The 25,190-nt window shown below is 40.7% G+C and overlaps 2 protein-coding genes across 3 annotated transcripts; both read right to left on the bottom strand.

The window, feature by feature from the left end:
• Positions 1–643: 643 nt before the first annotated feature.
• Positions 644–7,613, bottom strand: LOC129724455 (transmembrane 9 superfamily member 3). 2 transcript variants are annotated; one of them, XM_055679385.1, is made up of 9 exons: positions 7,471–7,613; positions 7,236–7,399; positions 6,981–7,176; positions 4,884–5,371; positions 4,658–4,824; positions 4,377–4,602; positions 4,114–4,322; positions 3,819–4,049; positions 644–992 (listed from the first exon to the last, which is right to left on the bottom strand). In XM_055679385.1, the coding sequence occupies exons 2-9, from the start codon at positions 7,311–7,313 to the stop codon at positions 848–850; spliced, it is 1,740 nt and encodes a 579-aa protein (XP_055535360.1). In that variant the 5' UTR covers positions 7,314–7,399; positions 7,471–7,613; the 3' UTR covers positions 644–847. The 2 variants fall into 2 exon arrangements, with proteins under 2 accessions (XP_055535360.1, XP_055535359.1); XM_055679384.1 differs by having other exon boundaries at positions 7,236–7,593.
• A 14,690-nt stretch (positions 7,614–22,303) lies between these two features.
• Positions 22,304–24,817, bottom strand: LOC129722076 (zinc finger protein draculin-like). The gene is made up of 4 exons (XM_055675308.1): positions 24,508–24,817; positions 23,530–24,452; positions 23,250–23,457; positions 22,304–23,197 (listed from the first exon to the last, which is right to left on the bottom strand). The coding sequence occupies exons 1-4, from the start codon at positions 24,664–24,666 to the stop codon at positions 22,706–22,708; spliced, it is 1,782 nt and encodes a 593-aa protein (XP_055531283.1). The 5' UTR covers positions 24,667–24,817; the 3' UTR covers positions 22,304–22,705.
• Positions 24,818–25,190: the final 373 nt, after the last annotated feature.

Raw genomic sequence — 25,190 nt, 5'->3', positions numbered from 1 at the left:
ATTATCCCGCCATTGGTTCTTGCAGTATGATAGACACGGAATCTTAACAATAACTGCCAGAAGCAGAATTTTCCGTAACTGCTCTAGCGATCGCGTGATTGACTGCGCAGTTTGAGTCAAAAAATCCAAATCGCATGCTTTTCGACTTAACTAGAACTGCGCAGATACGAATGAGTAAATATGAAGCTGCCCTGGGAATATTTCTTTTCTCAAATAAGTCGTAATTCTTTCAGATTTTTTTTTTTTTGTAATTTATTGATTTACTATTTTACTCAAATAAAAACTGCCCTTTGTTGTACCACATACAGAAGCATGATAAGAGTACAATTATTCAGCTATTTATATGCACGCCATTCATTCCAACTGTAGAACTTTGCTTCATCATTTAAGATTAAGGTATGTTGCGGTGAACCATTCATCGGACTTTTCATTATTTTATATCTATTCTGCTGTCGGCACACAGTCAATTAACCAGGTGTACAATAGCGTCAAAATCAAGTCTCTTTAAAAAAAAACATTGCGTCATATAACTCAATCGTCTTGAACAATATATGTCTACTATTTTCTTCTTCAGTAACTGCTTTACACAACTTAAACTAAAAAACACAGAACTTGGCCATTATTACACAGATAAATAGTTTGCGTTGAATTTTGCAACAATTGCATTTTAACATATTTACTTTGTAGCGTTATTATTTGTTGCTGTTTGTTGTTGAGGGTCTGGCTAAAGTAACTATTAAATAATTAGTGTGGTCATACGATAATCCGGAACAGAAAAAAAAAGTTTTCGAAACGCGAAGCATTACGATCGCAGCACACGGGAATCAGGCGATTCTGGGACGTACAATTAGTCAATTTTTACATTGGAATAGATCTTTCGCACGAAAATGTTCGTACCGATGTAGCCAACCGTGCCGCAGATGATGCCAAGAGTACCGGAGAATAGCGCCATGTATCCGAAGTAGAACGCCGTCTGGAACAGGCCGTACATCCTGCAAAAAAAACGATTTGTTAGCGATCAAGCGAAGAATGTATTTTTTGGCCTGGAACAAATTAGTAGCCTCGCACCAGAAGCATTTGAATTGGTATTCTAAATTCACACATTTAGTATTGACATTCTACATTCGCACATTTTAACATCATTTACGTGTCAAACGTTTCCTTCGCCTAACAATGTTTCCATATTCGTTTATTACCTATATTACCTATATACTAAAATCGTTTTTAACACGTGAAATACGTGGCGCGAGAAAACCGCGTGAATTTTGAAATCCTTAAAAAACCTAATAAATATTAAAATCCGCGTAAAAAACTTGAATTGTAAAAAGTTTCTAATGATGTTTGAAGAAGAGTTTTTGTTTCACTTGCGATTCAAAATCGACGAAAAAAAACAAGGTAAATAATTGAGGATTTGATAAAAAAAAAGTCATTTGAAACAATCCACACGAAACCGACTTTTTCGAAAACCCACGTAAAAAATATAATTTAGAACACGCGCAAATGACTAAACCCACGTGAAATATTGGATTGGGAAAAAAGAAATGTCGTATTTTATCAATAGAAGGCAACACTAACACATATCTTACTATACGGCTATTTAGAGACGACAATCTGTGCTACAAGTGACGTTTTGACAGTGTTGTGATCGTACGTTTCAGTCCCAAGTTATAGCACGCCAAAGATGGAGCCCACTAAGCAAGAAATTCGTCATGTTTTCCGTTTTTACTACCTGAGAGGTAAAAATGCAACGAAGGCGACCAAAAAAATTTGTGAACTTTATGGGCCCGATACTGTAAAGATTCGCACAGCACAGCGTTGGTTTGATCGATTTCGTTCTGGTGTAGTGGCTGCCGAAGATACACCCCGTATCGTGGAAGTCATTCAAGTAGACCGACATGTGAGCATTCGCTCGAATGGCGAGGAAATGGGTATAGACCATAAAACTGTTTGGAACCATTTGCAGAAGATTGGATTTCTAAAAAAGCTGGATGTTTGGGTGCCACACGAGTTGACGCAAAAAAACCTCTTAGACCTGCGATGCACTGCTGGAACGGAACGAACTCGACCCATTTTTGAAGCAGATGGTGACTGGTGATGAAAAGTGGATCACGTACGACAACCTCAAGCGAAAATAATCGGGGTCGAAGTGCGGTGAACCGGCCCAAACCATTACCAAGCCCGGATTGACGGCCAAGAAGGTTTTGCTGTGTGTTTGGTGGGATTGGAAGGGAATCATCCACTATGAGCTGCTCAACTATGGCCAGACCCTCAATTCGGTTCTCTATTGTGAGCAGCTCGATCGTTTGAAGCAGGCGATTGACCATAAGCGGCCAAAATTCGTCAATAGGAATGGTGTGGTTTTCCACCAGGACAACGCTTGGCCACACACATCTTTGATGACCCGCCAGAAGCTACGGGAGCACGGATGGGATGTCCTATCGCACCCACCGTATAGTGCGGACCTGGCACCGAGTCATTACCATCTCTTCCGGTCCATGCAAAACGCTCTTGGTGATTCTAAGTTAGTCTCAAAAGAGGCTTGCGAAAACTGGCTGTCTGAGATTTTTGCAAATAAGGAGGGGGGTTTTAAAAGGGGGATTAATGAAGTTGCCTTCTAAATGGCAACAAGTTTGCGAACAAAATGACGCATATTTGATTTAAATCAGATAATTCTAAGTATGTTAAATAAAGCGTCAAATTTCGATCAGAAAGACGATATTTCTTTTTCCCCAACCCAATAAATGCGTAAAAATCCACATTGAAACGATTCAGTATGTGAGTAAGGGATGTAACAAACATCCTTAGCGCCAAGTTAAATTATTTTTCTCATAAGAATATAAATGAAAATGAGATCCCTTAGTGTTTTATAAATGCATAATCGGTAGCGCGATATGGTGACCTTTTTTTTAACTTTTATCTCGAATTTTTATGATAAATAATCAGAGCTGGATTTATGAAAGGGCTCATTTTGGGGGCCTCCACAAATTAAAAATTGATATATTACATTTAATTGCGCTCTTTTTTTGAGTCTGGACAAAGCTCGTTATCCAAGATGAAGCTGATCACAAATAGGTTGCATACGGTTATTGAGAAAGAAAGGTTGTCAAATTTAGCATTTTTATGTTGCGAGTACTATATACTGAAGGAACTGAATATTGATTATATAATTCATAACTTTTTTCAGCGAGAAACCTTGTAGAGAGATGTTTTCAAAATTTAGACCAATATATGTTAGGTTTTCAAAGACAGATAAAAGTTTTATACGAAAACCGGTTTTGTTCTCGTTTTGTGGGTGTGGGACCCCGGGTCCCTGCAATCGTAATCCCAGTCTGTAAATGATGAACTAATATCATCTCTATCGATGCCAAATAACGCTGCAAACTTGCAGCTAAATTACAAAATAACGGCCTGGCTCAAATTGCAAAGTAATTGGCATAGCTCGAATATCGAAAGCAGAATTCACGAAAAATGTGCATTCCCTTAACATAACTTGTTTTTTGATAACGGTTATACAAACAACACCAGCACGAATCACGATTATGAGGATCGAATAATAGCACACTCCTGTTGTCGCCAAGTAAAAATGGAGGAAATTGGAAACAGGCATTCAACCACACGCATGTATTGAAAATGACTTGTGTAAACTATCAGACGACATGCTACAAAATCTTTCAGCGGTTTTTTTCATACTCATTCATAATTACAAATGGAAATGTAGCTTCTATCACATTCGACAACCGGAATTAAATTTTGTTTTTATGCCTACGATCCCTTTGATTAGTAAGCAAACAAAACAATGATGACGAACAAATACTCACTTTGTCTTGAAGAAAAAGTAGTAGAACGAATAGATATACACGTAGATCGCAGTAGACGCCGCCGACATAAAGCTGGTCCACTGCCATCGGTAATCTTCGGCGTTGAGCAAAAAGTAGGTGCACACGATTGTCACGCATACGGTCACGATTATCAGAATCAAAAACACGAGCAGCATGAAGCCATACACGTAGTAAATCTTGTAAGCCCAAAAGGACGTGAATATAAAGTACCTAGAAAGTTAATTCGCGTCGATAATTAGTATTGCAATTAACAACAGCTGTTGAATAACATTACATTTCTATAAAAATCGAACCGAACGGAAGCACTCCTCCAAGTAATATAATCACAGCCGGCTCCATGAACCACTTTTTCTCCGGAATAGGGCGAGGTACAGCATTAACTCGACAAGGATAGTCCGGTTGTCCATCAAGGTTGCGTCCAACAATAGTGCCAATTAGTGTGAGCGGCAAGATCACAAAGATGCAAATGCATGTTACAGCCACCTGAGAATTGATTTATGAATTAATTACGAAATATGTTTCAAATAAACAACACACCATTGTTCCAAAAGGAATGGCTCTCGATGCATGATAGTAAATCGCAATAAAATTTATGAAGAACGCTGTTCCGCACACCAAAGCAGGAATAATAAACGCTGACAGTAGCATTTGCTTGATCCACAACTTTCCACTCATTCGAGCGTACAAAGATCCACCGAAATAGCCGTTGATAGGAGATGTGGCTGCATATACGAATATTGATGTCGACAACAAAGATCCTCGCCTGAAAGTTGATCATTTGCAACGCCATGGTTTTCAACGAATCAAAATTGACTTACTCTGTATACAACTCTCCAAGAATGGCGAAAGTAATAACACACAAAACCACCGAGGTAAGCTGGTAACCAGCACCAATTAATGCAGAAAACAGCATCGCATTAGATGCAGGCCTAAAGACATCTCCGTGAATCTGTTTCCATCCGTACTCGTCACCAAGGTCGCGTTCCTACACATAAAAAAAAACTTGTTCACATTACACCTTGCAACCGCATCATTCCAACCTACCATATCATCCGCTTCATCATCCTTGCTATAACGAGCATAATCTTTACGCAGTGTTCGCATAAGGATCATCGACACGAGCCCAACCAAGAAAATAACCATCATGAAACTATTGAAAATACTGAACCAATGTATCCGATGTTGGAAGAAATTCGGGTCCAGATATTTGTCAAACCGATCCTCGAACTTAACGTTGCTTGGCTTCCAGTTGACTTCATAGGTGAACTTAATCTTCGCTCCCACTTTCAAAAGCTCCTTCTTCTCTGGAGTCAACGTTACATCCACAATCTGTTTGCCGTTGTAACTCACATCGAACTTTTTGTGAGTATAGATATAATACTTTTTGTCATCTTCCTTGCCAACAACGCCCCAAATGGGTAAATCGTCGATGTACATCTGATACCAGTATTGATTCATAACTGCATACACAAATGCTTTGTATTTCTTCTCTGTAAGTTCTACCATACAGATTTCCGTAGGTGCAATATCATCTGTAAGAAACGGTAATGAAAACTAGTAAAGGCACAATTGGAAAAATGTATTTTTAATTATAAAAACGTTAATAATTGGTAACGTGTTATAATAAACATTAATTTATCGCTGAGACAATATCGAACCATTCACAGTTCCATTACTCTGAAAAATTAAAATTAAAATCCTGACTGTGAAAATTGTTTTTATCCAAGTGATCGTACGATGCTGGTCTAACAAGCCAGTCGTCGTTTGGTCGAGTCCTCATTCGGAAAGAGACTGTTGTTAGTATGATTATAGCGTATTGTCCTGTACCCCTGTATTCTAATAGTTGGCTGCAAAGTCTGTGTCGGTCACTAAACTAAGAATTGAGCTTTTAGAGCAGTAAATGTAACAAAAAATAGAAATTGATGAAAATACTATAGTGACAATCTGCCATTTAGGCAGATGAATCTGGGTTTCCGATAACGCGCCAAATTAACAAACAATTCTGAAAAACCAAACATTAGATAACGCGCCAAATGTATTCCCGATTAGTTTGCGAAAAAATCATAACATCAAGCAGGAACTGTATAGAAGTTACAAATGGCCAATGTCGAATTTTCAAAAGCAAACGACCCAGAAATAGTTAATGCGTCACCTGTGAAAACACTACCTCATGTTTGGTGTGGTGATGCAAACATGGGATAGCGTTTTCATATGTGGCGCTATAACTATTTTCCAGACTTGTGCTTTTTTTAACATTTCCTCTTTAATTCTACTGAGAAAATATACAAACGCAAAACTAATTCGGTTGCTACATGTAACTTTCTTCATTGTGTATATGGACTAGTGAAAGTATTTTCTTTTGGATTAAAGTGATAAGGTGAATTTCAGCAGAATAAGGGGCATTTTTAGTATAATTTTTTTTAATATCAAAAAATCAAGCACTGTGTTAATAAGTTTTAATTTTCCAATGTATCAAACATTAATTCAGAATTCAGACTATGATTAGATATTAGGAACAAATATACCTTGCGTCTATCTACACAACCCCGCCTGATTCATAATGCTAGAGGAGGTGTACAAAACAGTTTGAACCATGTGGATGGCAAAATTACATCTGTCTCGCCATAGTTAAACCCAGAAGGATTATAGTTAATATAATTAACTACAAAACTTTTAATAGTATTTTAATAAATATAGAGGCCTATTACAGAAGACGAAGCAAGCAAACGAGGCGAGGCGAACCAAATGTTGTATTAGAGAACGCAAGTGAAACTTGGTTAATGACAACTAAGTCACGATCGAGTCCAGCATTTTACTCAGACGAACTACAGCTTCAGCAGACTTGCCAACTGTAATACCGTGAGGCGCCCTAATTGTGCGCGGCTCCTCATTCTGCGCACTTCGTATCAAAATGTTGATGCCGTTTAGTGAAAAAGGAAACATAAGCTCCAAACCAAACTCGAGACAGCTTCTGATGGTTTCTATCTTTTTAAGGGTTAGCTTGACAGAATTGTTTTGAACCAATAATCTGGCCTAGTTTTCTACCAAAATATACAACCATAGAATAATCACATTTGCCTATTCGACGATTTGAATATGCCTGCTACTACACCATACAAAAATCTCTGATTTTTCGCTTACCCTTGAAATCGATTTCATATCCACTGAACTCCAGCTCAACTCCCTGGAGGGCTTCGCTCATCGTTTCATGGTAATGACTAATTGTCTGTTTGGTTCCAACGCAAAACGGCAGTGAGAAATATGCGTACGTCTCCTGTCGGTTGTGATAGGGTCCGACTGTGTTCATCCATAGAACAACCTCTTCATGGTCTTCATACTGAAATTCCCCGAATTTGTAATAAAAGCAAGCTTCGCCGGAAATGTTTCTTTACTTACCATATGAGTGTGTTCATCGGCACTGACGAATGCTGTTAGAAATGCCACTATTAGTGGCAAACCAAATATTGGTTTCATTTTTTCAAAGTCTGATACTTATCTTCAACTTGCCGTATTGCTTTTTCAATATATCGTCGTCTCTATGATACACTAGTACATGACTTCTAACAAGACAGAACAATTCAAATATTTATGTCCAAAAACCGTTGTGTGCAGTCTTCTGAATAATTTTTACCTTAAATTTATGTTTATATTTCCGCTTGTGGGAGTGTAGCAATGAAAAACACGTAGACAAAACCGGAATGCAATTTTCTCTAGATTTTTTTCTTCTCCGTTTCCAAAGTTGTCGACGTTTTGACGTTTTCTTGTGTCGTGATTTGTTCTGTTTGCTCTGGTACAAGGGCGCGTAACAACATCTGCAAAAGGGGGGGTCGATCAACTTGAAATATGTTTCATCAATATATTACGTAATGTGGAATTAAGACAACATGTATACAACATGTATCAACATGTATACAACATAAAATATATTTTGTAATAAATATATGAAAACAATTTCAATTAACTATCAGAAATTTTGTTTTTGATTCAATTGTTTTTTTTTTTTCTAAATATTATTTGAATTACTTAATGCGTCAAAAAACTGTGTTAAAGATAAAAATTTGAATGTTACTTTAACAATACAACTTAAACTAACAATAATTATAATTTTATAAACATATCTAGCTGTTGAAACAATTTATAAACAATGGTTTTTAATGTCAAGAGTAAAATTTGAAGTATATTAATTAAAATTCTTTACAATGAAAAATTGTTTAGTATTTATTTATAGCTTACATTATTCATAGGTGAAACTGTACCGTAAAGCCATATGTACTACTTATCCCGCGTATCCTTCTAGCACAGAGAACAGACTAACAAGCAAACGATAAAAAGTGTGTAAAACATATTGCGCTCGCAAAAATATACTCTCCGAATTGCAGCCCCCCCTCCCCCTCATCATGTTGAGTGGTAAACTAAGATGTGGTGTCGCTACCGTCGCCGTAGAGCGAACGGCATAGCCAATATATTTTAACGTCAGTACCAACGGGAGAGAAAAGTACATACACTGATAAAAATACAGTCTGTTAAGCGACGGTAGCGACATCACACTTTACGTTACCATTTAGCATAACGGGTATTATTTGGAGAATAATTCGTGGCACACATGCAAAATTTTACACACTTTTTTCGGACCGTTTGTTCGTTGCCTGTTAGTCTGTTCTCTGTGCTTTTGGGGTTTTAACGGCATCCAAACAGTCACTAGTAAAATTTTACTAAAGAAATTACCATTACTACAGAATCATCTACACAAGAGAATAATTTCGTTACAATAAGAAGCGTCCCGCATAATCAATAACCATAAAACGTGCCTAACAACTAGTTCGGGTTATAGTCCCGACTGTAGGGGAGCTGCGTAGCCCCAAGGTTACAGAGTCCGCTTTGTCAAGCGGATGGTCATGGGTTCGAATCTTAGTAGAATCAGGCCATCCGATGTCAAAAAGGACTTAAGCATGGGTTTATTCTCAGGCTCCCCACCAGTTACCCTTCCTTTACGCTGAAATCTACAAATACCTTTGCGTGACTTCCTCTTAACAAAAAATAAGTCCCTCTTATCAATAAAACTGGCCAGAAGGAAGCACGACGAAACTTCTCCAGGGAATTATAATTGGTGATATTTGGCAAGAGGAACGTGTATCGGTATAGTAGAACAGTAAGCGTGTAAGGAACAGTAGCACATTACACACAAGCACTGATGAACAATAATAATAAGCATTCCACTTCTCAATAGAGGTATTGCTATTAACAAAAGTGCGGGATACAGCAGACACCCGGGCATATCTCACAATAGATCTATGATTCTGGTCGCAGTGAGGAAGCCCATACAGGAAAAAAGTAGGAGGTCCAAGACACGACCGCATAAATGACGTAGATCTACGTACACTATTAACAAATGCATTGAGTGTTCCATTAGTAACCTAGTAACACAACTGGTTTTATCAAAGTTTTATAGCGCTTTTTTGGCCTATTGAGCGCTATAAAACGTTGATAAAACCAATATTTTTACTTGGGTAATGAGTTATAATGTCTACTAATGAAGGGTTGTGAGTTTCGTGAACCGGATTCAGCAGTTAGCAGAACGTGCCGAGTTAAAAACCATACACAGCACACACACAAATCATACCATGTCATAGACACACACACATCATACCATATCATACAGACTCACACATCATACCATATCATCATACCATACACACATCATACCATATCATACACACACAGCAAGCAAGCGACCAATCAGAGGACGTTATTTTTATTTCAACAAGCCTTGACAATTTTCAATAGTGCAATAGTTCGTAGATTCAAACAACATTTTTTTTTGCATTTGGGCAGATGCGTGTATAATTTTCCAATCGATTGCTTTAAGAATGAAGAAAACCGGTTGAAAACCAACCAACCTATAAGCATTTGAGAAGGGACAAATTTCGTCCCAGTTTTTCAATTACTTGTTTATTTGTCTTGAAGAAAGGCATTTTGCTGTTCAAAATCGGTTGCTGATCGCAACCTTTGTGCCCCAACAGTGAGGGAGTTAAGATGCCCGGACAACATGCACTGTGGAAGCTATTTCACCTTCTGTAAATTAGACGGCCGCGACAGATGTAACTGCTAGAATCCACACAGAATGCTTGTTTACGTTGTCAAAAATTATTAACTTTCAATGACTTGTTTATTTGCCTTGAAAAAAGGCATTTTGCTGTTCAAAATTGGATTTGGTGATGACGATCTTTATGCTGCCCCAACAGTGGGGGAATAATGGCAGTCTGGCGAGGCACGCTGAGAAGAACCGCGCTGCTACTGAGACATGGTGACCAACCACAGCGCAAGTGGTTTATTCATTTTGAAGGCAGCCACAGGCTCAACCCGCTGTTACTTCTGAGTGCTGTATCTGCTTCTACTGCTGTCAACGTTGTGGACGGTCCATCCTGCTCACCTTCCGACTAATGAATGTAGCTAGTTTTTCCCAGAAACACTCTTTTATAGCCGAAGGGTGCTACGTAATAGGCCACGCCCTTCTGTTTCAGTTGTCTAATTCTCTAATATTCTTTAGACGAATTATTCCACAATTCGCATTCGATATTTGTTTCCAGCGAATAAACACCGATGGTGCTCTCACACACGCAACGGTTTTAACCCGTATTTTATTGCGGTTTGTAACATCAAGCGATTTCGTTTGCTCGTTGTTGCGTGTTGCATCATGTTGCAACTTGGCAGCTGGGAGACGACGAAATTCTGTTAATGCTGATTGATAGAATCGACTTTATATCAGTACTGCATATTCGAATTAACTGCCTTTGTGAATGCGTTCTAACAGGGCAGTTTGTTATTCAAAATAGGTTATGTTGATCGCAGCCTTTGTGTTGTCCCAACAGTGGGGGTATTAACTAAATAAACTACAACAGAATTTGATTGCTAGGATCCCGCGAAGAATGTTTGCTTGTGTTGATGCTAGGAAATTTTCACCCTTCAATTACTTGTTTATTTGCCTTGAAAAAAGGCATTTTGCTGTTCAAAATCGGTTGCTGATCGCAACCTTTGTGCTGCCCCAACAGTGGGCGAGTTAAGATACACGGACAACATGCACTGCGGAAGCTATTTCACCTTCTGTAAATTAGACGGCCGCGACAGATGTAACTGATAGAATCCGCACAGAATGCTTGCTTACGTTGTCAAAAAATATTAACTTTCAATGACTTGTTTATTTGCCTTGAAAAAAGGCATTTGCTGTTCAAAATTGGATTTGGTGATGACGATCTTCATGCTGCCCCAACACGGGGGAATAATGGCAGTCTGGCGAGGCACGCTGAGAAGAACCGCGTTGCTCCTGAGACGTGGTGACCAACCAGAGGGCTAGTGCTGCTGCTGCGGGAGGACGACTGCTGTTGTCGCTGTCTAGAACTATTATGAGCGGCTACGACTGAAACAGGCTCTTATATAGGCCAAATAGCATGTTTTCAATTGCAAGGTATATGAATCTGTCGACCGTGCTTGGGAAGCAATCATATAACGATCAATCAGAGGACGTAATTTATGTTTAAACAAGGCTTGACAATTATTAATAGTACAATAGTTTGCATAATCAATCAACAATTTTCTACATTTGGGTGGATGCGTGTATAACTTTCCAAGCAATTGCTGCAAAAATGAAGGAAATCGGTTGAAAATAAACCGATTTATAAGCATTTAAAAAGGGACATATTTCGTCCCATTTTCGGTAATAGTTTTCCTATTTACATCCCTATGTGGTAGGCTAAAGAAAAACGTAGTTCTACGTCAAAAAAGTCCCGACTGTATGGGGTATCGTTAAACCATATGGATTATCATCCGTTTATGGTTATTGATTATGCGGGGTTCCAATCGTTTAAGATTCTATCGGAAAAATTTAGCAAACTAAGCGTTCCTGTCTTAAACTACTTACTTACTTTACTTTGTTGGCTAACGGTCCGTTCACCGGTCTAGGGCCGAACGAATTAGAGATGTCCAGCTTCTTCTGTCTTGAGCAGCCGTTCTCCAGTCTCCTCGTACACCAGCAGATCGTGCATCTTCTTCCACCGCGTGCGAGGCCTACCACGGAGTCCACGGCCTCTTCCTGGTTCTCTACTGAAGATAGTTTTGGCGGCTCTCTCGTCAGGCATTCTGGCTACATGTCCAGCCCACTGAAGCCTGCCCCACTGTATTACCTTTACTAAATTAGCATGTTTGTATACCTGGTACAACTCGTGATTCATGCGTCTGCGCTACACTCCATCTTCCAGTTTACCGCCAAGTATCGATCGCAGAATTTACGCTCAAAAACTCTGAGCATTCGTCAATCAGCTTCCTTCAGCGTTCATGCTTCATGTCCGTAAAGGACCACCGGGAGTATCAGCGTCCTATACAGCGCTAGTTTTGTGCGAGTTTACAAACTACGGGACCTTAGCTGGTTACGAAGTCCGTAGAAGGCCCTGTTCGCAGTTGCAACTCGTCGTTTCACTTCACTGCGTACAAAGATAAACGAATTCGTCAACCACTTCTAATCGTTCTCCATCTATCTCCACCTTAGCACCAACACCACGGGGACTCCCACGCTCTCTGTCAGCTACCATGTACTTCGTTTTGGCAGAGTTAATGACAAGTACCAATCTCGCTGCTTCCCTCTTAAAAGGTACGAAGGCCTCCTCCACGGCCTTACGGTTGATACCGATGATATCGACGTCGTCCGCAAAACCAAGAAGCATGTGAGATTTCGTGATGATCGTACCGTTTCTTTTCACGTTTGCTCTTCGTACTGCACCCTCAAGAGCGATGTTGAACAGTAAGTTAGAGAGCGCATCCCCCTGCTTCAGTCAATCCACGAACGCGGCTGATGTCTCGCCAACTATCCGCACGCAAGATTTTGATCCCTCCAGCGTCATACGACTCAGCTTAATTAGTTTCTTATGGAAACCGTGTTCCAGCATGATCTGCCACAGCTCGTTTCTTTTCACTGAGTCGTATGCCGCCCTGAAGTCCAAACAGATGGTGAGTCGGTAAGTTGTACTCCCGGAACATATCGAGGATTTGTCGCAGGGTGAAGATTTGATCCATCGTAGAACGCTCCTGTCGAAAACCAGCCTGGTATTCGCCAACAAAGGATTCCGTTAACGGTCTCAATCTGAAGAACAGGATACGGAAGAGCACTTTATATGCGGAGTTGAGCAACGTTATGCCTCGATAGTTGCCACAATCCAAACGATGGCCCTTCTTATAGATAGGGCGTATGAGGCCAACCAGTCGTTCGGCATTTGTTCATCCGTCTAGATCCTTAGTATTACCTGGTGGATCACATAGTACAGCCGCTCGCTTCCCGCTTTTAGAAGTTCGGCCGGGATACCGTCCTTCCCAGCGGCCTTGCCGTTTTTCAGCTCACTAATCGCCTTTTTCACCTCCTCCTGTGTAGGTGGCTTAACAGCTTGTTCGTCACTCATAATCGTAAACTTGTTCCTGCTCTGCTCATCCAGCTCCCACCGTTCAATACTCCTTCCACCTGGCTGCAACCGTCGGTTTATCAGTAAGCAGGTTGCCGTCCTTGTCATTACACATGAATAGCACAGGGAAATTCCTGCTTCTGACTCTATTGACAGTTCTATAGAATCTCCGCACGTCGTTTTGAGCATAGCTGTCTTCTGCGCTGGCGAGCACCTGCTCCTCGTACTCGCGCTTCTTCCGACGGTTGGTTCTGTTTTCGGCAGCTCTTGCCACCCTGCACCTCTCTCTGTTCTGACGCGTAGCCACAGTGAGCATGCGGCTCCTGGCACGGTTCTTCTCATCTGTCGCTTTCTGGCACTCGGCATCGACCAGCTATTAGGCTGTCTTCCACGGGTCGTACCTACCACCTCTCTCGCAGTCGTTTCGATGGCGCCGTGGATTTTGCTCACAGCCCATTTATGTCTTCCACTCCTTCCTCCTGCTATTCTGTGATCCGTTGATCCAGCTCTCTGGCGTACTCTGTTGCCACGCCATCAGCTTTCAAAGATTTCAGCACGTTCGACAACCGTGCGCGGATCTTACAAACGACGAGATAATGGTCAGAGTCTATGTTTGGTCCCGAAAAGACCTAACATCAGTAACATCCGAAAAGTACCGACGATCAATCAGTACGTGATCGATCTAGGAGCAGGCTGAAGCCTCCAGGTGTGCTTCCGAAAATTCAAACGTGGAAAATAGGAGCTGCGTATAGCCACTCCTCTGGCCACGGCAAAGTTTATCAGCCTCAGGCCGTTTTCATTGGTTGATGAGTGCAGGGCACACGTCATAGATTCGCTCAAGCTTGTCATAGAACTCACCTTTGACTTCATCGGATTTGTCGTTTGTCGGTGCGTAGGTGTTGATTAAACTGTAGATGAAGAATTTGCCCTTAATCCTCAACACGCATATACGGTCATCTACGGGCCTCTACCGGATGACTCTTGTTTTCTGATTTCCCAGCACTACGAAGCCGACACCCCGTTCCGCTGCTTTGCCTCTACTTTAGTAGATGTGATGCTTGAAAGAAGTGCGTGCAATACGGTCTACTGCACGGAATTTCCTTTCTCCGGAATTTGACCACCGAACCTCCTGAATCGCTGCGATTTCGGCTCCCTGCCGCTGTAGTTCACGAGCAAGCAAGCCAGCCCGCGCCGGTTCATTGCGAGATCGGACGTTCCAAGTACCCAGTTTCCAATCGTTTACCTTAATCTTTTTCTGTGTTCGTAGCCTATGTTTTTGCCGATTGATCCGTTCCGTATTTCAAATTTCGTTGTTCGTGGTTGAAGAAAGGTTTCGGTATGCTACCTTACCAGGGTCACGAAACCTTCATCCTGCTGATGGGGCTGCCATCTTAGGTATAGCTGACGAGATACAGCATTCCATAATTCAGCTGCCCGCTCCGGGTTAGACGCTGTTGTATGGGGATACAGCCGCGTAAGACCCCCTTCCCAGTCAGCATACGACCATAGTTTCCACCGGGGGTTGGTTACCCGATCTCCGCTAAGGTTACTCGTATTCCGGTCGGCACCACGTAGAGGTTGGGATAGGAATTGGTTTATAATAATAAATCAATTAAGCAAACGCGTTATCTACCCAACAAAACCTTTTAGTTTAATTGTTTTTTAACGATTTTAGAAAAACCGTCAACCGAGGTAAGTTTGTGCCAACCAACCCGTGACTTGTCAGCCATCTCTTCCGGGTCAGAAGACTAGCCTTTCTTGATTAAATATTCGAGGAAACTTATTCAAGAAAGTTTGGTCTTGTGATCGCCAAGAGATGGCTGACAATGGGTTTTTATGGCACAATCTCCTCCCGGCTTACGGTATATCACTTATTTCCAAAATAAGTCTACAATAGGGTTGTTGATATTTTATCGATATTTGATATTATCGATATTTGCTCGTCACAATATCAATATTTTTGACCGATATTGGCGCATTTGATATTATCGATATTTCGATATTGCGACTCGATATTGCTGTCCGATATTCTCGGTTGCCATCAGGGGAGTGCTACCGGCAAAATTTTGCCTACCGATCATAAATTCATCATGGCATCAAAATTAAATTTAAAATGCTTACACACAATATAAGATATTCATTGAAAGTGCACATTATACTGAAAACAAACGTTAAGCAGGGTGACACCCAAAACTCGAAATTAAATTCCCGGTTTTTTCCCGGTTTTTCCCGGTTCGTTCAAATATTTTTCCCGGTTATTTGTACTTCAGAATTCTGCATTTTTTCATACAGCTAAGGGTTAAAAAAGCGTGACTGTCGATTTACATCCCATTATCGAATTACATTCTAATACAGTCACTTTTTAAGCGTGTTCAGGCTTATTATAATCCAGAAATATTGTTGCAGAAATTCGAAAAATGTGACGGACGTCATCTTTTTCAAGAGGATAACGTTTGCGGTAAAAAAATGGTACCCCGCCACGTCAAAAACGGACATCGTGCGGCACTTTGTAGACGCCTGGTATGCCGTTCCGGCATCTACAATATCTTGACACAATTGGACAACGATCGGAAGAAAGCCCAGTTCTGGACGGCCAACGACCCTGAACGGCAAGAAGCTTCAAAGGATGCTGAAGAAGAAGACCGAGGGAAAAGTGGCTAAATCACTGCGTGCACTTGGTCGGGAGGTTGGTGCATGCGGTAAAACAGTGAAAAAGTTGTTGGAAAACATGGGCATACATGTCAGGAAGCAGCAGTCCCGTCCACTGGTTCTAGTCTCGGAGCTGCAGGCAATGACGCAGCGACAGAGGTTTAAGATGGTCAAGTCGATTTCCCTGGCAAATCGCGATGTGACAGTGGTGATGGACGACGAGACCTATCTAACCCTAGATGACAACGATTAGTAGGGCACTTTGTATTTTACCTCCCCTACGAAGAAAGTGAGCACCGAGGCGAAGTATATTTCACAGACCAAGTTCCCCAAGAAGGTGCGGCTGTGGCTGACAATCAGCGAGAAAGGGATGTCAAAGTTGCTCTTCTTTTGCTCCGGGCTGGCCGTGAACGAGGAAATTTCCAGTACGAAGTGCCTGCCAGAAGTTGCGTCGTTTATCAAGAAATACCAAAAGGGCGAAGACACGGTGTTCTGGCCAGATTTGGCGTCGGCCCACTACTCGAAGCGATCTTTGGAGGAGATGGAGAATTTCTGGCCAAACTTGAAGCACAAGATCTATTCCAACAATCTTGTCGCGAAAACGGAGGAGGAATTAATAAAAAACACAGAAAAAGCTTGAAAACATGCCTGCACGCAGGTTTTCGTCCACCATGGCGAATGTTCCGGTTAACTGCCGGAAGGCCGCTCGCAGGGGCGTAGAATTTTTGAAACTTATAAACAACGCATATAATACTCATTACCGGGGACTCCTAGGCCAAATTAAGTTTGTAGGAATCGTTTTTACCTCAACCACCGAAGATTCAATATATAAAAGAATTACACATTAGCTTCAAGAGCACGGGCCGTGGCATTCTTCTTTCTGGCTTCTTCATCTTGATCTGAATTCTCCTTCTTCTTTGTCTTCAACAATTCAATATATCGGCTATGTGAAACGCGAGCGTAATAGATTAACGACTTGGTGATATCAATTTCGTCTTCACCACCGGCATCCTGTACTGCATCGTAAACCATTCACTGGATCAAAATCTCCTTAATAAACACGGTCAAGTTAGGACGTTTCTTGCCTAAATCAGCTATCAGATCTCTACAGAAAGTATGAAGGCGTTTTTCACTACGGCGGTAGGAAGTCAGCAATGTCTCCGTCGAATGCATACCCAACAGTTGTGAGTATTCTTGGCGAAATTTGTCAACTACAGTTCCCGCGAGATTATCTTCGTGAACCATTTGCTCTAGGCAAAATTCGAGCCGTTTGACTGCTACTTCCGGGGAGCTTACCGTGGTCAAGTTAGTTTCCAAGAGAAAGATGAATAAAAACAAAACTGATATAAGCACTGTGAGAAATGAGTTGAATATACTGGCAGCCGGGGTGAGATTGTGCCATCCAGCCCGGGTCAGAAGACCAGTCTTTCTTGGTCGTTTTCGAGAAAACTTATTCAAGGAATTTTAGTGATCGCCATGAGATAGCTGACAATCTCACCCCGGCTTGTAATATTCAGTGAATTCCCGGTTTTTTCCCGGTTTTCTCGGTTGGGTGGCCACCCTGGTTAAGGCTTGGTTTTCCATTGATAAATATATTTATTCGAAAATAGGTCGATAGAAATTAAAGGACGTTTACTCTATTTCAGCTATTTTAGGGCAAACCAACTAAAAAGTAGGTACCAGAATTGTTGGTATTAGAGTCAATAAGTGCTAGATGGAAAATGTAAGCAGTTCGACAGAAATATGGTTGCCATATTTCTTTTTTTATTGACAGCATGTATAGAGCGAATTTCCAGAAATTTAGGTGTGGAACTTCTCGGGGTAATAACCACCACATTAAACCGATCAAAGGGGGTTAAGGGTTAAAAAAGCGTGACTGTCGATTTACATCCCATTATCGAATTACATTCTAATACAGTCACTTTTTAAGCGTGTTCAGGCTTATTATAATCCAGAAATATTGTTGCAGAAATTCGAAAAATGTGACGGACGTCATCTTTTTCAAGAGGATAACGTTTGCGGTAAAAAAATGGTACCCCGCCACGTCAAAAACGGACATCGTGCGGCACTTTGTAGACGCCTGGTATGCCGTTCCGGCATCTACAATATCTTGACACAATTGGACAACGATCGGAAGAAAGCCCAGTTCTGGACGGCCAACGACCCTGAACGGCAAGAAGCTTCAAAGGATGCTGAAGAAGAAGACCGAGGGAAAAGTGGCTAAATCACTGCGTGCACTTGGTCGGGAGGTTGGTGCATGCGGTAAAACAGTGAAAAAGTTGTTGGAAAACATGGGCATACATGTCAGGAAGCAGCAGTCCCGTCCACTGGTTCTAGTCTCGGAGCTGCAGGCAATGACGCAGCGACAGAGGTTTAAGATGGTCAAGTCGATTTCCCTGGCAAATCGCGATGTGACAGTGGTGATGGACGACGAGACCTATCTAACCCTAGATGACAACGATTAGTAGGGCACTTTGTATTTTACCTCCCCTACGAAGAAAGTGAGCACCGAGGCGAAGTATATTTCACAGACCAAGTTCCCCAAGAAGGTGCGGCTGTGGCTGACAATCAGCGAGAAAGGGATGTCAAAGTTGCTCTTCTTTTGCTCCGGGCTGGCCGTGAACGAGGAAATTTCCAGTACGAAGTGCCTGCCAGAAGTTGCGTCGTTTATCAAGAAATACCATAAGGGCGAAGACACGGTGTTCTGGCCAGATTTGGCGTCGGCCCACTACTCGAAGCGATCTTTGGAGGAGATGGAGAATTTCTGGCCAAACTTGAAGCGCAAGATCTATTCCAACAATCTTGTCGCGAAAACGGAGGAGGAATTAATAAAAAACACAGAAAAAGCTTGAAAACATGCCTGCACGCAGGTTTTCGTCCACAATGGCGAATGTTCCGGTTAACTGCCGGAAGGCCGCTCGCAGGGGCGTAGAATTTTTGAAACTTATAAACAACGCATATAATACTCATTACCGGGGACTCCTAGGCCAAATTAAGTTTGTAGGAATCGTTTTTACCTCAACCACCGAAGATTCAATATATAAAAGAATTACACATTAGCTTCAAGAGCACGGGCCGTGGCATTCTTCTTTCTGGCTTCTTCATCTTGATCTGAATTCTCCTTCTTCTTTGTCTTCAACAATTCAATATATCGGCTATGTGAAACGCGAGCGTAATAGATTAACGACTTGGTGATATCAATTTCGTCTTCACCACCGGCATCCTGTACTGCATCGTAAACCATTCACTGGATCAAAATCTCCTTAATAAACACGGTCAAGTTAGGACGTTTCTTGCCTAAATCAGCTATCAGATCTCTACAGAAAGTATGAAGGCGTTTTTCACTACGGCGGTAGGAAGTCAGCAATGTCTCCGTCGAATGCATACCCAACAGTTGTGAGTATTCTTGGCGAAATTTGTCAACTACAGTTCCCGCGAGATTATCTTCGTGAACCATTTGCTCTAGGCAAAATTCGAGCCGTTTGACTGCTACTTCCGGGGAGCTTACCGTGGTCAAGTTAGTTTCCAAGAGAAAGATGAATAAAAACAAAACTGATATAAGCACTGTGAGAAATGAGTTGAATATACTGGCAGCCGGGGTGAGATTGTGCCATCCAGCCCGGGTCAGAAGACCAGTCTTTCTTGGTCGTTTTCGAGAAAACTTATTCAAGGAATTTTAGTGATCGCCATGAGATAGCTGACAATCTCACCCCGGCTTGTAATATTCAGTGAAATTCCCGGTTTTTTCCCGGTTTTCTCGGTTGGGTGGCCACCCTGGTTAAGGCTTGGTTTTCCATTGATAAATATATTTATTCGAAAATAGGTCGATAGAAATTAAAGGACGTTTACTCTATTTCAGCTATTTTAGGGCAAACCAACTAAAAAGTAGGTACCAGAATTGTTGGTATTAGAGTCAATAAGTGCTAGATGGAAAATGTAAGCAGTTCGACAGAAATATGGTTGCCATATTTCTTTTTTTTTTGACAGCATGTATAGAGCGAATTTCCAGAAATTTAGGTGTGGAACTTCTCGGGGTAATAACCACCACAGTAAAGAATCGGTGTTACATAAGCGATAACATGAATGTTCAGGTAGGATGCTTCAGTAACTGGCTGCTGATTAGTCAATGGATCAGTGAGGATTAGGAGACGCGGCTCACGAAACGTCGGTTTAATCTGATTGGAAAATGCACCTTGCGTAAAGCGATCAGCAATCGGCCCGCTGTCCTAACGGACGAGATGAAATAGCAAACACTTCGCCGGAATATGCAATACTAAAGCACTGCCGCTCATGGCAAGTCCGTCCCAATTGCATTTCTGTCAAGTTTGAGTTTATTTATGGAATCAATTCCTTTTTATGTCTACTTTCGATAGAACAAATATTTTTGAATACTTCGTTCTGAGGAACTATGAAAAAAATAGCAAGTCGGTTTGTCCCATAGCAAAAGTGATCGCAAGTCGGTCCCATTGCAAAAATCTTCGCAATTTAACCCCACAGCCAATAATGATTATGAAAAATGTGATATTTACCCTCGTATATACCACAACTTATGGTCTTCAGGTTTAGAATTGGATGTACCAAGTGATATTCGATAGGAGGTTTGATTGAATTTTACACTTTCTACATCGTGTGGCTCTAGCTGATAGTACAATGTTTTCTTCAAGACAAAGTTTCCACCAGTAGCTTCTTTCAGCTGTTGGTTGTTGGACGCTTCAGGTGTGTCACTGTATTGTTATTTAAAGCATTCTTGAGTAAATACTTGAGTAAATACTACTTTTCGTATTTTATCCGTATTTTATGTAAAGACGTGGGCCAGAATTGTAACATTATTGTCGTGAATTTCGTTTTGAAGAATTTGTTAGTCATATCAAATACTTCGGTACGCTACTTAACTGTTTCTTAACGGAGCAAACATTTTCCTAAGCTGTATTTGTTCTTTCATATTTGCTTCCACTGCTACGCCGAAGCTGTCCGCCGTCACGAACGTGTGACCGCTCTCAGGAAAATTTAGAATAAGTTACTTACACTGATTTCGAATTTATAAGTAGTATCAAATGTAAAAACAAAATCTAATTTTATTCTGAGCGGCGCAGTTGGTACATTATGTTATGCTTCTCACAAAAAACTTGTTTAATAAGGCACGAGAGAAGGTCATTTATGAATTGACCAGCGATAGATTCATTCCAAACGTAAGCTATAGCACCGCCATCGATTTGCAGTAGTTGGTTTTTCATCACCGGTCGTAGCTGGCTATGGGACTGACTTGCTATCATTCTGCCTACGTACCCTAAAAGTAATCGCATGTGAGTCCCAGCTTATGATTTTCAACAAATTTTAGTCAAATTTCGGTGTTTATACAAGTTTATGATGTAAAAGTGTTAGATTGTCATTGCAGTACTAAATTCTGTTGATGGTCTTGATTGAAAAAGCATTTGAGTGCCAAATTTCACCCAAAGCGTTACGATTTTCAATTGCTGTTTTCTCGTCAGCACCAAAACGCAAATGGGACGTACTTGCTATGAGCGGCAGAGCAGGTATTAGACGACGAAAATATTTGCTATTTTTGGTACGATTTTCATTTGCACAAAATAAAATCTGTATTAAAAAATAGCAAATATTTGCTTCGTCTAATACCTGCTTAAGGCATGAAACATGCTGAACACCAACGCGACCGATCGGGTGAGATTCTCGCCGTAGGTTAATGAACAACTCTACTCACGGCTGTTTATTAACCTTCGGCAAGAATCTCGCCCGATCGCTCACGTCGGCGTTCAGCTTGTTTCAGGCCTAACTAAAATCCAAACAAAAAATATATGAAGGAAAATATCGATAAAATATCGATATCGACACGTAATATCGATTTCAATATCGATGCCGCTTTTAATATCGATAAAACGAATATCGAAATTTAATTTTAATATCGACAACCCTAGTCTACAATAAAAAAAAACAACCTTTCAATAGGAACACGCTCAAACAGATTTAGCACTTTGTCAAATAAAATTGCAATTTTTTTGAATGTTAAAAGCAAAGCAAAGCCTTGGTGCTACATTCCGATTCGGAACTCGACCTTCTATTTATTATACACAGACTTACACAGACTTCGCAGCCAACTGTTAAGTGTACAGGACCAATTGCGGGGCTAGCGCTACAAATCCTACTGACATTGACAGCCTCTCCCGAGCTGAGACTCGAACCTACGACGACTGGCCTGTTAGCCCAGCATCATACCTCGAGACCATCTGGGAGTGAATGTTATGTTATAAAAATTCAGCAAATTTTCCAAAAATCGAGAGATGACGAGAAGCCGGTTACTATGAATATAGGGTTGGTTCGTCTTTGGTTTTCAGAGTTATTGAAAATATTCCAATAAAATGTGTATTTAAAGTATTTATTCCTGATTGTTTTATCGCCCAGTAAACAATTCTGCTGGATAACCCTTAATTAAGGTGAAACGGGATTGTGGCCTTTTCCTATACAATTTTGAGGTTAGAGTTCTTTTTACTCCTGTATTTTGATCGTAAAAAACTCGGCTTCCACTAAATAAACAGCACTCAAATTGCTACTCTAGGCATGCAACAGTTGTGAAAACAATTGATCAAAGTTTCATGTACGTAGTCTTCATAAATCAAGAAAAAATTAGATTGTAAAATTCGAGTTGATCGCGACCACGTTCCGTTTCACCTTAAGACGTTCTTCAGTATAAACATGCAGCTTCCATAAGCTGACAATCAACAGAACTGGTAATTGGGCGGTTATTCATGTTTTCAATCGTTATACAATGGACTGTACATTTGAGAAGGAAAGTGATCCCTCTAAGTTTTCGTGGAACGGAACAGTCTCCAAACATGGTAAATCCATTTGTTGATCCATATTACATGATGCAGTATGCTCTTTCTTTTGCTTTCTTGTGGGAAAAGATTGACCGCATCTGGTACAACGTTCTATTGCTTTTCGGGATGCTCGAGTTGCTCCCAGAAGCTGATTAGACGCCAGTTTAACCCGTACATTGGTCCTAAGACCATGTGCCAGAAACATATGTTTGTTGTACTGCAAGTGAAACTTGAAATCTCTGTCGCAGCAGACGTAATCATCGCGATACGTTATACAAAGGTGATCGTTGAACTCAACCTGCTCGGTAAATGCTGCAAGGCATGTTCCGCATTCTAAGTGTTTCGGATTTCTGTGGTGCATCATATGCTCCTCCAAATCATCTGCTGCAGAAAAGGACTTGAGGCAAATGTGACACGGAAAGTATGTTTGAATCTGTAAGTTGGAAAATTACAATCAATTTTTTACCTAGTAAAAAAACTCGAACCTTATGCGCCTTTTCCATGTGCATTCGCAGCTTATCTTTACGACCGTAGCTCGCCCGACACAATGTACAGTGAAACTTAATAACCCGATGTACAGTATTATGATGTCGTCGCTGATGGGCAGATGTTTTAAAAGCCATACTACATTCGTCACATGGGAAACTCCGCTGATTGGAGTGAGCTTTTTCATGAAGCCTCAGTGATTTTTTACTGCAATTGATATACATTAGTGTCAAGTTAGTCAAACACCTCATGAAACAATCGATAACTTCAATAACCTACTTTTTAAACGCCAACCCGCACGTACTACACTGGGCATCTGCAACTGCTAAATGCATGACCGACAGGTGAAGTTTAAGCTCATTTGCAGTGAAATAAGATGTCGAGCAGTATTGACAAGGATATTTACTATCGCCTGCGTGTCGTCGTAGATGTACCTCTAATGTATACTTATGTTTTAAAATCGTTCCGCATATATCGCAAACGTATTTAGAATGAATTTCTTTTTTATGCCGCAAGAGATCTTCTTTTGTAGGGTATGCCTCACTGCATTTAGAATAGGAGCATTTCCACGGATTCTCGTCATCCGGATGTTCATGTCTTTCGATGTGGTTCTGGAACATATCCTTTGAGGTCGTTCGATAAGCACAATAATTGCATTGTAACATTCTAACCTTTGGCTTTGATTTTTGAATTGTATCAATAGGGGCAACACATTTGTTCGACACATTTTTAATTGTCTCATTTTCGTCGTCGATTTCCACTAAATACTCAACAATTGGTTCTTCGGAATATTTAACTTCAGAAAGTTCTTGAACTTTTGATTGACTGTCTTCATCTATATATTCAACGTTGTAATATTCCGTGTAATCGCATTTCATTCCCGTACCTTCTGTAGATGGCAACTTGGTTTCGTTAAAAACCTCTTCATCTAATTTAGCATTCGGGGCGTTAAATTCTTCCAAAAAGTCCTCCACTTGCACTTCCTCTTTTCTGCATAAGCCCAGTTCTTTAATTATCTGCTTAAGTTTGGATCCGTCTGTGCTAAATATATCCAAAATTGCTTGGCTGCTTCCTGCTTTCAAGTGAGCCAAGGCAATAATAAATTTAGTAAGCAATTTAATCTTCTGTTGATATTGAACGACAAATTCGAAAACGGCAAAACATGTAGAACAAATTGCATTCGGTAGTCGCTCGGGAACATCCTGTCAGAAGGTCAGCATATTAAAATAAGTAACTATAATCCAATTGCTGCCCTACCTTCGGGATCTCAGAGGTTATTTCATCGAGCAGCTCCAGCAGAGTACGATCAACATTCGCTAGAGTACTTGTTTCAATAGGTATCAATTCCACGCTTGTTTTTGGTTGAATACACAAACGGCAAACATCAGGGAAATTTTTCAAATTAAAAATTGCCATTTTCAAGTCACTGTTCAATCATTTGTAATTGAAAAACTGATATTTGTTGGTATCTAACTATTTAAATGTAGGAAGCGAGCAAAAAGATAATTTTGGGTATTCTAGTTAAGCAAGCAAACCCATACAATAACAATACAACCAAACTGACGTTTACACAATAATTCCTTTCTAGTCAAACTGATTTTTTCTACTCTATTACATATGCACAGAAAAATAAAACTACCCAAACATGCGAATTTTTGACGCAAATCAGCTCGTTTGAGCCAGAGTCTATGTGTATATAGAGTCGCGCGAAGAGAAAATCTATCGTTTCGGCAACACAGTTTTTGTGCCGTTTGTTGCCAAGAACTATACAGTTCTGTTTTTCACCATGAATAAGCGAGTATCATTTTTTGAAATTCTTCACAAGGTACACAGTTTTGAAAGATTACACCGGTGATGTTTTGTTAAATTTAAGTGAACCAGTGTACAGGTTTAATGTTGGATTAAAATGTGTGAGTAAAACTTCGGAAAAACACATATTC

Source organism: Wyeomyia smithii, chromosome 2 (genome assembly GCF_029784165.1).
Source record: "Wyeomyia smithii strain HCP4-BCI-WySm-NY-G18 chromosome 2, ASM2978416v1, whole genome shotgun sequence".
In the NCBI taxonomy this organism is placed as follows: domain Eukaryota; kingdom Metazoa; phylum Arthropoda; class Insecta; order Diptera; family Culicidae; genus Wyeomyia; species Wyeomyia smithii.
This window is presented reverse-complemented; position numbering and strand designations above follow the sequence as displayed.